Source organism: Hermetia illucens, chromosome 2, assembly GCF_905115235.1.
Source record: "Hermetia illucens chromosome 2, iHerIll2.2.curated.20191125, whole genome shotgun sequence".
Taxonomy (NCBI): domain Eukaryota; kingdom Metazoa; phylum Arthropoda; class Insecta; order Diptera; family Stratiomyidae; genus Hermetia; species Hermetia illucens.
The window spans coordinates 126721464-126735863 of NC_051850.1; the positions used below are offsets into that span (position 1 = coordinate 126721464).

The window sequence follows — 14400 nt, forward strand, 5'->3', positions numbered from 1 at the left end:
CCCAGTACCTACGTAGCCCACCCCAATCTGTATACAATTTGACAGATGTAATTCTCCTCTACACTAGTGATCGTTTTCTCGAAATTCTCAATATTAACGGAGATACCTGCCTTTCAAGTTTTTCGAAAGATTTCTCCATTTTCCCAGCACTTTTGTCCCGCAACTTAGATACCATTTGGCAGGTCTAATTCTCCTCCACACTAGTAATCACGAATTAACCTACTTTTCCCCAAAACCTCAATATTAACGCAGATACGTGGACTGGGAAAAAGTTGTGGTTGCTTCAAGGCGATTATAAACCAAAATGAAGGATACAGCTAAAACTACTTAGGTTAAGCAGTGAAGAAGGCGACAAGTAGTTACCGAAATATGCGAATTTGCCTTTTAACAAATACTTTTAGTACAGTATAAGGATGTTTACTTGTTAGCTCCCATCAGATTGATAATTTTGGAGGTGTTACGGATGTGACGTTCCAGAATTTAGGTCGTTTTCTTGATGAATAAATTTATTTTATTTTGTACATTTAAGTTCGAAGCAAGCGGAAAAGGATGCTGATTAGATAAAAAATAACAATTGTCTTTTGAAATCAAAGTCTTGCATATATTGCATGGTTACCTTTGGTAAACAAAGACTCTTTCTTGAAACATTTACATGTATGTGTTTATTAACAAGAAATTATGTTCACTTCCTAATTAATTCTAATTTCTTATCTCCGCTATAAGCAGATAGGAATAACCTATTTGCTGTGTAACGCTTTTATCAGTGAAATCACAGACGGATATTGAAAATCAATTTTGGCTCTATCTTGATACATTTTGACGCGCTTAACTAGATTTCTAGTATAAATAAAACTCTTGATTGAATGATGATTTTATTGTCGTTAGTCTGTTGATGTGAATCTGACTTAAATTTAAGCTCCTAAATTAACTGATTTGAAATGTCGGCGGTAGTTATTTTTCTGATAGTTTGTACAGTGCTCATGGTGCAAGCGAACCCTCTCAAACCTATCGATGGTGATATTGTGGGTGGAAGATCTATTGATTGGTCAAAAGTTAAGATAGGATATTTAGTTCCAAGTGACTTAGATGATTATCTACGTGAAATTGGTATTGAATTAAAATTCACTCCGCCAACATCAGAACAAAAAAGTGGGAAGACACCATATCAAGTTGGAATAGCTTTGACCAAATCATCCAAAACAAAGTGGTGTAGTGGAGTGTTGATTTCGGATAAATTTGTTGTAACTGCCGCTCACTGTTTGAATGGGTAAGTATAATACTGTAAAGTATAGTATCCAAAGGACTGTAGATAAAGAAGAGGCTTAATCATTTAGTACGAACATTAGGAGTTCTCCAGAAACGGCTTTGTTGATAAATTCTTTGCGGTTCGATGGTTTGTGGTTATCATCTTTCCGGGGACTTTAAAAAACTGGTACTTCTTCCAAAAAAAATGGTCCGTGAACCAAATTTTCGTCCTCTATAAAAATTACTCCTTGAAGTTGGTTTTATAATAGTCGGTATACCAAATCACAGGGAATAGTGTAAAGTCGTCGTGTTGGCTTCCGACAGGATGCCGATTGCGTAAAAACAATCATCATCAACGGCGCAACAACCGGTATCCGGTATAGACCTGCCTTAATAAGGAACTGCAGGCATCCCGGTTTTGCGCCGAGGTCCACCAGTTTGATATCCCTAAAAGCTGTCTGGCGTTCTGACCTACGCTATGGCTCCATCTTAGGCAGGGTCTGCCTCGTCTTCTGTTTCTACCATAGATATTGCCCTTATAGACATGCATATTTGTGTGAGTACTTTTCGTTTTCCTCAGTACTTGGTTTCGAATAAAAAATCCCACAATTATTCCATTCATATTCCCTGTCACATGCGTATGAGAAGGGTAATTAAATCTTCATTCATTTTTCCCTCTGATTACTCATTCCACCGCCCGCCTCTTGACTAATTTGAAAAAGCAGGAGTATCTGCTGCGTTGATCTCCGTTAAGAAGTGGGTCATTAGGTCTATAAATCTCCAAACTTTGGTCACGTCTAACTTCCTTGCATCCCTTATGCATTTCACAATCTCAAGCTCTGCTTAGAAACGGCCTGATTCTTCTTCTGACGTGTTCCGTTACCTTTGATACCCCCTTTTTCCTTTCTCCTCCTTCAGGTGCTCTTCACAACGTGTTTCCACATTCCTTGTTGCCCATCCGATGAATACTTTATTTCAATTTGCGCAAGGAATTTCATATATCGCTGATTTGATATTTGATCAATTAGGTCCTCAGTTGATCCCAGAACAGTTTTGTGTTTTAAGTTTATAGTTGTCTGTTACTGCTACTGAAAACAACGTCCAAACTGCGTTTCCTGAGATCTCTTTTCAGCGAGAGGGAGGTTTCATCCTAAAATTATTTTCCTTTTGGGCCGTTGTCCGCAGTCAGCTTGGTAAGCTCTTGCTCTCGAAGGGTCCTTATCCATTTGTTGATCAAAATACTGATGGTCTGATCGGTGTATCCATTTAGTCTGGTGACAAAAAAGAAGGTGCTCGGTCTCTTTCACCACCCCTTCCTAGGATATGGAAAGAGCTAACAGTCCGTGGATCATGTGGTAGAAAAAATGCCTTGTGCTGATGGTAGTGGTCTGATGACGATGATTTATTTGGTTTCCTGTAGATATCCAGGAGTGCTGTTTTTGGTTTTCTTCTCAATAACAGGTCTCCGAATGGTAGTCGGTCTTTTTTCCATCTTCAGAGTGAATTCGTATTTCAAAAATGGTAGAGTTGATTAAAGGCTGGCGGGTGCTAGAGGAAGTCTCGCTGTCAGACCACCATTACTTAGAATTTAGTCCTACTATTGCAGGCGTAAGACGCAAGGTAAAGACGCAATCCTAGGAAAATGGATTGGGCGAAATTCAATGACTGAAGCGGTGGAAAGAACACTTCACTACAGTTCTTAACCATATAACATTCGGTGAAGTCCCGCCTCTTGAGGATCAAATGCCTAGACGCTCTAACAAGCGGATAAGGACTGTTCCTCCAAGTAGAAAAGAAATCACCTGGCCGTCAATACTTTCAAAGGGAGTCGCCGAGCTCGACGGTCTTCCCGCAGAGTTATTTATCGCTACAATTTCTGCAGGGAATCCGAGATCCTTCCCTGAGAGTGGAGAAAGGAAATTATCTTTAATATTACAAGGAAGAGCACGCGGGGAGGAGATGGAGGAGTTCAACGTACCATTAAATCTTGTCTGAAACACCTCGACTACGCTGATGACGTTTTCTTGTTCGTATACCTCGAGCTCTGAATTTGGAAAAATGGAAGGGAGAAGCAAGGCAACAAAACCGAGGTTGTCAGTTTGACGAGTCATCGCACTTTCCCGATGTGCATTGGTGGGCACGTGTCTTTTCTTCTGGTTTACTATATGGGAGTAGTACATGAAAAGCGACTCCCACCCTAAATCGCCCAGCATTCATGAACACTTGTCTCCAACGTATTATAGGAGCACTCTAGCCTGACACTATTTCGAACGAAGTAATTGGCCAGCACACCGGTCAATCAAATTTGGGCGGTGTAAGCGGAAGGCAGAGCTGACAGTAGATGGAAAACACATTAAAGAGGGGCGACAATTCCATTAGTAGCTACGCTATGCAGTCGGACCGACTCTCACAAGATGGTCTATGAGTGAGTCACCCCAAGAGCACTTGGCGGAGAACAGTAGAGAAGGAGTGCGGCCGAGTGGGGATGATGGAGTGTTAGTATTGTTGGCGTGCTATACCCCACCAAGAGGTGAACAGCAACCATATTTTGAGGAGAAGTAAGGCTCCCTTAGAGAAAGGAACCCAATTGGAAAATCTGACTCGAATACTTTTACTGCTCAGTCAGTAAAACACTCCTCGAAAGTATACAACCCGGGAGTTTATATGACAGAAGTGAGGGGGAGCTAGTTGGCGGTTTCTATACATTTTTCAATACGAAAGCGTTTGAAGTGGAATGTTGCTCTTGCAACGTAGCAGTGGTTACCAGTGAAAAAGTGAGAGCTGCTATTCTGTATTTTGAGCAACTCAAAGCAACTGCGATGAACGGCATCTCTCCAGCGTTGCTAAAGGAGCGGCACCTAGAGCGAACTTCTTAATCCTTTGGGCTACTTACCTACCCCTTGCAGAAAGGTGAAGGTAGTCTTTACACCCTCGAAAAGATGATAGGAACATCAACTTAAAATTATTGTCAGTGAAATTTCTGGAGAGGGAGGTAAAGCTAGAAGGTGCTAAAGTGGCGCTCACTAAATGAAAACCAACATGTTTACCAGTGTGAAAAATCCTGTGAATCTACTCAGTATTCCTTGGTTTCAACGATTGAAGACCCAACTCTGAAATAAGAGTATGTGGCGGATTGACAGTGCGTCTTTCCAAAAACTTTTGTAGTGGTACTGGAGGCTATGGTACTAGTGAGGAGACTGCTGCGTGCTGAAGCATGTGTTGATCTTTTCCTGGGGCCTATCGGCTTTTCTGTTGAGTATGTTGATCGACCCATTGCTTTAGGAATTAACAAATCTGCCAGTACACTCTGAAGCTTATGAGGTCATTGTGCTATAGAGGGAGATTAAATCTTGGATGCTTTAGCAAAATAGGATTTAATTTCCCCCATGTCCGGACTGGAACCAGCAATTGGCGTGTCAGTAGCATTGGCTAATGCTGTTATCAAAAACTGGGAACAAGCTTCCTATAATGACAGGCGGCTGAGCTTTAATACTGCTAAACACACCGAACTTGTCTTGTCAGAACCGCACAAACACACTGTAAAGATTATCCTGTCAAAAAGCAGAAAGACTTGCAGAAGTATTGTGGATTTTGACTGGCCATATTTCACCAGCTAGGTATATGTTCAGAATAGGAATTGTGCAAGATGATATGTGTTCATACTGTAATGAGGAAGCGGAGTCCACGGAACATTTTCTACGTGAGTGCCCTGCTTTTGGACGCATCAGACATTAGATTTTTGGTGCTGATGTGCCACAATTGCAGCGGGTACCATCATATTTACTAAAGAAATTCTGCGATACATAAACGAATCCGGGATATTCCGTTAGACGGGGGAATCGAGTATCCGGTCTAGGCCTGCCTTAATAAGGAAATCCAGACACCCTGGTTTTGAGCCAAGGTCCACCACTTCGATATCCCTAAAAACTGTCTAGCGTACTGACCTACGGCATCGCTCCACCTCAGGAGAGTCTGCCTCGTCTTTTTTTTCATACCATAGATATTGCCTTTATAGACTTGCCTGGCTGGATCATCCTCATCCATACGGATTAAGTGACCGGCCCACCGTAACCTATTGAGCCGGATTTTAACCACAGCCTGACGGTCATGGTATCGCTAATAGATTTCGTCCTTATGTAGGCTACGAAATCGTCCATCCTCATGTAGGGGGCAAATCATTTTTCGCAAGATTCTTCTCTTGAACGCGGCCAAGAGTTCGCAATTTTTCTTGCTAAGAATCTAAGTCTCCGAGGAATACATGAGGACTGGTGAGATCAGTGAGAGCTTTGACCCTATGGTGAGACGTTTCGAGCGGAACAGTTTTTGTAAGCTGAAATAGGCTCTGTTGGCAGCCAACAGCCGTGCGCAGATTTCATCGTCGTAGTTGTTATCGGTTTTAATTTTCGACCCTAGATAGGAGAAATTATCAACGGTCTCAAAGGTGTATTCTCCTATCTTTATTCTTCCCGTTTGACCAGTGCAGTTTGATGTTGTTGGATGATTGATTTTCAGTGCTGACGTTGTCACGATATATTTTGTCTTGCCTTCATTGATGCCCTTGCATTTACCTCAGTATGACGGATCACTTTTTCCAGGGCCAGCTTAAAGCGGACGCATGATAGGGCATGCCCTCGTCTTAGACCGTTATTGATGTCGAACGATCCCCAGAGTGATCCTGCAGCTTTTATTTGCCCTCTCACATTGGTTAGGGTCAATTTTACCTTGACTATGTTGTCATAGGCGGCTTTAAAGACGTTGAAAAGATGGTGCAACTGATGCCCATATTCCAACAGTTTTTTGCTGATTTGCCTGGAGTGAAGCCATTTTGGAACTATTAGGCTGGGAAACTTGGGTTCTGTTTAAGTTGATCGGAGGGCAGGTTTCCCGGTGGAACGTGAATGATACATGAGTGCATCTCGATTCAATGACGCTGATCTTTCAAGTGATCAGCGATTCCTCGATTCAATTTAAATGTCGCTATAGGACGCAAGATGCTAAGTGAGATTCGACATGGGTGACCAGAAGCGAAATATCATCCGCAAATGTAGATGTGACTATATTATTGCTATTTGGCATATCTGATGTGTATCGGTCCTATTGCGTTCGCTTGCGGTACACCAGCATTGTGGTTACGCGCGATAGAACTTTTGTGCCGAATTCTCAACTTCCATCCAATTAGATAGAATTCAAGAATGTGGTGAACATTGGCGGGAAGCTTTGACACTACGGACTGAAACTGATTGGTCGATATGCGCTTCCTTGCGTTAAATCCTTGCCAGCCTTGGGGATCATTGTAATCAACGATGTTTTCTGGTTTTGTGAGAAGTAACCGAGCTGAATTGAATAACTGGGTGAGAATCTTAATAGTGGTAGGTGGTAAACCTTGGATGGACTTTCTGCAGTACGCAATTGAGGATGTCTTTCGTTGTTATGCAAAACCCGCTTACTGGCCTAGCAAGCGGTAATCTGGGTAAAAGTGGTTCACTGAAAGAAGGCGTTGGTTAAAAAACACTTTGCAGATAAGTGGCAAACACTGCTCTTTATGGGCAGCGCTACTTGCCTTGTTTTGATTAGTAAGTTTTAATGATAGTCTGAACAGGTCGCTTCACCTTTTTGGTTGCCCTCCATAGAGAGTAGTTGCTGTGATAGAGACTGAGACTGCTCCTGAAGTGCTCGGAGTTACTTTCTGTTTCTGCTTTCAGAGCATTTCTTTGCTTCTTGGTAACTTTTACTGGCTCCTGTTTTAGTCTCAAGGATCAAAGTTACTGCCATTCCTGCCTCAGATTTTGTTTGCTCCTTATCAGCTGTTAGATTTTTGTCGACCATGTTTTCCTGAACCCCCCAGCAATGGGGAAGCCTGTCAAGTTGCTGCCACTATGTATTGTTGATATCGTGACAAGTTTTTGGTGGAAATCTGCCGTGGAAATGAGGATATAATTTGTGGGTGCTTTGCCTTATAAGATTCGTTTGGTTCCAAGCCCGCTGTTGAAGTATATTTCCGATTATTGTAAACTTTCCGGGGCTACTGTGCTTCTCTTCTAGATCCAATTTTTCTTCTTCGAATCAATGGAATACCGTTCACACTTGAGACAGTTTGGTGAGCCGCCTTGTTTGAATCTACTGCCGGAAGTATTACAGTTTCGACTAAAGGTATCTACAGATCGTCATCCCTGGTGCCCTCTTAAGGAAACAAATTTTAAATAAGTTTAAGTAGGAGAGTATATAACTTGCGGCGCAGCCTCACCATTGAATCTCCCCATTACAATCTTGTAGGCGCTTCCCCGTGGTTTACATCCGTCTCTGCATTTATTTAAAGCAGTCTCTCTTAGTTCGTTTTGAGACAACTCGTAGCTTAAGGTTTCTTGGAGTTTCCGTGTAGACACGCTTCTTCATCTCGTGGAAAATCCTACTGCCTATGTTCCGCTCAGGTAGTTCACTGTTTCACCAGCAGTTACGCTTTCTGATGGGAAAGTATAACGTATCGGCAATAGTTCAATTGCTTGTCTTCACGATGCGCTCCGTAATATGGAATGCTCCCTCTGAAGGCATCGTGATCCAACCACTCATCTATATATGTTTGCTCATCAGTCGATGTCGCAGATCAGCCACTCAGCAGATCAGTCCTGCCCAAAAGTTATTTGATGGGTTGTGTGCATCATTTTCTAGAAGGAATTAACGAAGACTGGTGTTTCCTTCTATCTTTCATGTGACTTCGTTATTAATTCGTTGAGTTAATATGGTATGCACATAGAACACAGAATATTTCCAACTTCCAACTCGTAGATAACTAACTTTTCATCGTATAAGCAATGCTAATATCTAGTACAACACCAAGATAACGCTACATGGCAGGGGATATCCCAAGATTATATTTTCCAATTTCCTGCAAAAAAAACGGACATTTTTCGGGTTACACTTAACATTTCAATTTAAAAAACAATCTGTTTCCGAGGAACCCCACCAAATTTAAGTTTATCAAAAACAAAGATGCGAACCTTGTTATTAGTTTTTCTGATAAAACTGTAACTATTATATTATTGACATAATGACAGTTTATCTGTAACATGTCTGTTTTGTTTTTATTTTTAGAGTGGATAAAGGAGCTATCTTTCTTGGAGTAAGCAATATTCAATCCCAATCCGAGGTTGTCACATTCGTGTCCAATGAAAACTTTATTATTCACGAAGATTGGAATTCAGAAGATATGTTGAATGATATAGCTTTAATTAAACTTCCCATTGTCGTTAAATTTACAGGTGAGTTTTTTCCGTTTATCTATCTGAGGTATTTATGTAATTGACAATAAATTAGGGGTAGATGGAACTATTTTGAACAATTGTGCGATTACTGATAAGCTTGTTTACTTCGATCTATGAGCAATATTTCCTAACAAGTTTCTCAGCTCTTGACGCTAATATTGATAAAAAAGTACTTTGTTGTCTACATTAAGTAGCAATATTATTCATTATAATGAGTTTATAAGAGAGAGTTCATATGAAAAAAGAGGGAGGTAAATTTATTCACTGATTCTACGAAGATTAAGAAACCATTTTCTACGTCAACATACGTGAAACCAATGATGTTCGCACAGTTTTTTATGTTTGTTTGCCTAGAAAAAGAACTCCTTCTTGGTGTATATAGATAACATTGATAAGGGGCTCACTATGGCAAGCTTCAATGATTCTTCATCATCATCAACAACATCAACGGCGCAACAACCGGTATCCAGTCTAGGCCTGCCTTAATAAGGAATTCCAGACATTTCGGTTTAGTGACGAGGTCCACCAATTCGATATCCCTAAAAGCTGTCTGGCGTCCTGACCTACGCCATCGCTCCATCTTAGGCAAAGTCTGCCTCGTCTTCTTTTTCTACCATAGATATTGACCCTTATAGGCTTGCAGGGCTGGCTCATCCTCATCCATATGAATTAAGTGACCCGCCCACGGTCATGGTATCGCCCATAGATTTCGTCGTTATGTAGGCTACGGAATCGTCCATCCTCATGTTGGTGGCCAAAAATTCTTCAGAGGATTCTTCTCTCGAACGCGGCTAAGAATTCGCAATTTTTCTTGCCAAGAACCCAAGTCATTGTTTTGTGCAGTAAGAACTTTGATCCTATGGTGAGACGTTTGTAGCGCAACAGTTTTTGTAAGCTGAAATAGGCTCTGTTGGCTGACAACAACTGTACGCAGATTTCATCATCGTAGCTGTTATAGGTTGTGATTTTCGACTCTAGATAGGAGAAATTATCAACGGTCTCAAAGTTGTAGTTTCCTATTTTAGGGTAACCTTATTAGAATCGATTCGATGTCTGTCTGTCCGTCTGTCTGTCTGTCTGTCTGTCTGTCCGTCTGTCTGCCTGTTTGTCTGTCACAGCCGATTTATTCGGAAACGGCTGAACCGATTGTCACGAAAATTAGTAGGAGTATGTGATCTGCCGTTCCCTTTACATGCAGCAACTGACGCCATTTTACGTCGACTTCGACTTCAGCATCTCCGAGGAGGGATATGAGGTTCAATAGCTAGGGCAATCTCGTCTTCCTGTAACTACAGTGTGCCGGCGACTGCAATTTGGTCCTCCAATACCAGACTCATAATTCCTAAAGATTAACTAGTCCTTGCGTCTTTTCTTGCGTGTACTACTGTGTCCAAAAACAAATAACAACTTTTTAAAGGTTTTGTTTGTAAAAGAAAATCTTATTAAAATTAGATCAATGTCTGTCTGCGTGTCACACGCACTTTTTTCAGAAACGGCTAAGTTGATTGACACGAAATTTGGTGTGAAAATGGGAACTGTGAACGCCCACACATGCAATAGGTTACATCTTTCTACATCGGGGGTAGTCATACATGCAAAAGGAAGTGTACATTTTTTTTCCCACCAAATATAGTGACGTTGGGTATCAAGTGAAAGGTCTCGATTAGTACTTTTCGAAAAAAGTCTTAGTTCTGAGTGTAATTATGCGGTGTTTCCAACAATTAATTATGTGAAATAATAATAAAAAAAAGTCTTAGATTTGATATTTATTTGAAAGGCGGGGAGTGCGGAGGGAAAATGATGAGATCTTTAACTGACCCATTCTCAGAAACCACCCAACCGAAAAATGTGAACAAATCATGACGAAAATGTTTAAAATTTTAAACTTGTAGAGGTACTGGCGACATCCTCCTTGCCCCGTGAGAAACTGAGTAAGATTATAATTAATCTCATCGTTCTGTCACTCCAACCATGGCAGCGATGAACCTATGTGTTGATCGACCCTTTCACGAGCGTTTCCAGCGCTTTTGTCATTTTTGCACAGATCACTCCCTTTCGGCGTTCTTCATTTACGATAAAGAAGAGATAGGCTTCGCATTGTATATGTTCGCCATATGTCAATCGGCATCATTTTCGAGGTGATAAACGCTGTGTCATTTAAGGCAGTCCCAAAGGCAGAGCACACTCTTAGGGCTGTCCTCTTGTAGACTGCGCGTTAGCTGAGATCTGCAATAGTTATTCTCAAACTGGGACTGCGTAGAGCAAGATCGAGCTCATCACCCTGGTTATAAATAACTTAGAAGTATACCGTGGCCCACCCACGTTCGGAATTATTCTTGTCAGGTCCATAGATGGAGCGGAGCTTTATCGCCAACGTACTAAACGTGTTGCCTATAACTCAGTTTTGCATCTATTATCGCTCCCAAGTACTGGATGGCCGGCTTGGAAGTAATGATATAATCCCCAATTCGAATGCGGGCATAATTTTTTGACGGCGCCTGGTCATGAAGAACACTTCCGTTTTTTCTTCTGCAAGAACTCTCTCCGTCCGGATAGCTGAGTTTTTAGAGCACATGGCTGTCGTACGGAAGGTCGCGGTTCAAATCTCGCTGGCGGCAGTGGGATTTGTGTCGTGATTTGACGTTGGATAACAGTCGACTCAGCTGTGAATGAGTACCTGAGTCAAATCAGGGCAATAATCTCGGGCGAGCGCAATGCTGACCATATTGCCTCCTACAGTGTACTGTAGTGTACCGTTACGGTCTCGAATGAAGTGCTCTAACACACTTCAAGGCCCTGATCCAATATGAATTATTGCGCCAACGATTATTATTATTATAAGACCTCTCGAGCCAACTCTTAACGTGATTGCTTCGCATTAATATAACTCAGTATCATCGAGGTGCTTTGTAACCACGGACAGCGCTATGTCATCGGCATAACCCACCACGGTTGCTTTCTCCAGTACTGGGACGTACATCACATCACATCGTTGTACATTATGTTCCACAGCAGTGGAGACAACGTACTCCAGAGCCACCTTTCTTGTGAATAACTATCGACAACAGCGGCGAGTTAGGCGGGAATACCAATTTTTTGCCATGCATTTCCGTATTAGGTTACAATTGGCCGAATTAAATGCATTTCTCATGCCCAGGGTCACCACCACGCAATATCTGCTAGTACTCATGTTTTTATGAATTGCATCTTCGGCGAAGCCAGTAACTAATGTGATGGCATCAATGGTTGATCTGACGCTACGGAACCCCTCCTTCTTGGCTCTCGACAGCGGGTAGCAATCTATTGTATATAACCCGCTCTAGCCTTTTTCCCATAGTGTCCAAAAGAGATATGAGTCTGTTAGAGAATGGTACACTCGAGGAATCACCAGCCTTAGGCAGTAGTACCAACTTTTGCCGCTTTCATGCTGTAAGAAATATCCACCCGGATATGAACACTTCGAGGAACTCAAGGAACATGTCTGGCCTCGATTTCACAGCAATGTTAGGAGCCTTATTCGGCATTCCGTCCTGGCCGGGGGCTTTACTGTCGCCTATTGTACCACAGATCTTCAGTAGCTCTCTACGGTCATTGCTGGAATTGCCGTCACATTCAGAGATCGCTGTAATTTTTCGGTACCCCACTCTTGATGGGAGAATAACCTCTGTTTTTCAACGAGAGACTAACGTACGTGATCTGCGGAGATAAGCAGCCTCTGAACCCTCCTATCACGATCTATAGACCCTAACCCACGTCCGTCTCTAAGCAGAACTCGTCAAACCATTCCCTTTTGTTCCAGTGGATGGGAAGCTTGAGGATTTTGCCCCAAAATTCCGAGTTTCAGCTTGTTTTTAAATTGGGTGGATAATAACTGCAAAAAATTTATAAATTTATACTGTTTCTTTTATTTCCAGAAAAAATTCAACCCGTTCGATTTCCATCTCAAATCACAGGGGTTGAAACTCTTCGAGGTAGTGCTGTTGTTACAGGGTGGAGTCAGTGTTCCAGTTGTAAGTTTAAATCATTTGCTCTCGTAGATAATTTAAATTTATTTTTCAATTTTCCAGCCGTGGAAGCAACTTTCGGACTTCTTCAGCGTGCTGAGTTACAAATTGTCAGTAAACAAATTTGCCAGGAAGCTTCCGACGTTAACATCCATAAGGAAAACATTTGCACGCAAGCCCAAAGCAACTATCAAGGTGATACAGGGGAACCTTTATTAGTGTATGAAAATGAGCTACCAAAGCTTCTGGGTCTATATTCATACGGGCAACGAGAAGGTTGCTTACTTGGAGGTTTAGCTGTATTTACAGACGTAACTTTATATATTGACTGGATATCAGCAAAAACTGGCGTTTATTAAATCCTAGAAATTATCCACTTAATTAATGCCCACGATTTACCCATTTATATATAATAAAATCAAAAATTCGAAAAAAACATGGGAATGAATTTCATGCTACGTATTGTAAATTTACTTTCATTAAAGTTTATGGCACAGTAAATCTGCTGTTAGTCTAGGTCTAATATATTCATATTGTTATTAACGAATATAGAAGTTAGTTGCTCAACAAATTTGGAGTCGTTTGCTACTGATTTTGGCTTGATTATTCTGCTTGTAACTTTAAATTTAGTTCATTCTTGGAACAATGCTAAGGATTAATACAGCACATTGTCCGGAGACTGTTATCGTCTTCAGAGCTCATGCCTGACTAATCGAGAGTCAAACATTAGCGGTAATGATGGGAGGTAAGTCATCATCATCATCAACGGCGTAACAACCGGTATCTGGTCTTGGCCTGCCTTAATAAGGAACTCGAGACATCCCAGTTTTGCGCCGAGGTCCACCAATTCGATATCTTTAAAAGCTGTCTGGTGTCCTCGCTCGTCCATCGCTCCATCTTAGGCAGGGTCTGCCTCGTCTTCTTTTTCTAACATAGATAGACTTTCCGGGATGGATCATCCTCATCCATACGGATTAAGTGACCCGCCCACCGTAAACTATTGATCCGGATTTTATCCACAACCGGACGGTCATGGTATCGATCATAGATTTCGTCGTTATGTAGGCTACGGAATCGTTCATTGTCATGTAGGGGCCAAAAATTCTTCGAAGGATTCTTCTCTCGAACGCGGCCAAGAGTTCGCAATTCTTCTTGCTAAGAACCCAAGTCTCCGAGGAATACATGAGGACTGGTAAGATCATTGTCTTGTACAGTAAGAGCTTTGACCCTATGGTGAGACGTTTCGAGCGGAACAGTTTTTGTAAGCTGAAATAGGCTCTGTTGGCTGACAGCAACCGTGCGCGGATTTGATCATCGTAGCTATTATCGGTTGTGATTTTCGACCCTAGATAGGAGAAATTATCAGAAATTGTGGGAGGTAAGTGACTTTTTACCATCAAGCTTTACCGAAGGGTTTCCAGATATGGAGTGTTACGCGGGGTCGAGATAATTTCCCTAATCTTTGTAAAGAAACTAATGCTGATTCTTTTTTGCTCGAGAATCCTCTTCCATGATCAGATGAACTATGAAAATGTCCTCCCGTTTTTTCCGGTGAGGTGGATCATATGGGTCCGTCTACCGCATTTGTAATCCATATATGGGAATTGCTTTTCGGGTATTTTTTCGCATAAGAGAAGAATGAGTAAGCCATCACCATGCTATTTATCTCCAGCTAAGCTTTCCTTAAAGCAAACAATGAAGTTTTTCCAGTACATATTTTCACCACATCATGCCCCATATTTATGAAGGCTAGTGGGTTTAAAAGCAGCAAGCAACCCATCAAGGGATTTGTTTCGCTTGAAGCAGAAATGATTAGAGTTCTATGTCAGGTACTCTGGTGCACCTTCAGGATATGGCTTTAGTTGCCCTTGAGCAAAGAGTCGTCGGCGCCC

General features: G+C 41.7%; 1 protein-coding gene across 1 annotated transcript; it reads left to right on the forward strand.

The window, feature by feature from the left end:
* Window positions 1-853: 853 nt before the first annotated feature.
* On the forward strand, window positions 854-13079 carry LOC119648373 (brachyurin-like). The gene is made up of 4 exons (XM_038050101.1): window positions 854-1267; window positions 8335-8501; window positions 12419-12514; window positions 12572-13079. The coding sequence occupies exons 1-4, from the start codon at window positions 939-941 to the stop codon at window positions 12865-12867; spliced, it is 888 nt and encodes a 295-aa protein (XP_037906029.1). The 5' UTR covers window positions 854-938; the 3' UTR covers window positions 12868-13079.
* Window positions 13080-14400: the final 1321 nt, after the last annotated feature.

Coding starts and splice junctions, on each gene's coding strand:
- LOC119648373 (XM_038050101.1), top strand. CDS start 939: ATGTCGGCGGTAGTTATTTTTCTGATAGTTTGTACAGTGCTCATGGTG. Junction 1,268..8,334: donor GCCGCTCACTGTTTGAATGG/GTAAGTATAATA, acceptor TTTTATTTTTAG/AGTGGATAAAGGAGCTATCT. Junction 8,502..12,418: donor CATTGTCGTTAAATTTACAG/GTGAGTTTTTTC, acceptor TTTTATTTCCAG/AAAAAATTCAACCCGTTCGA.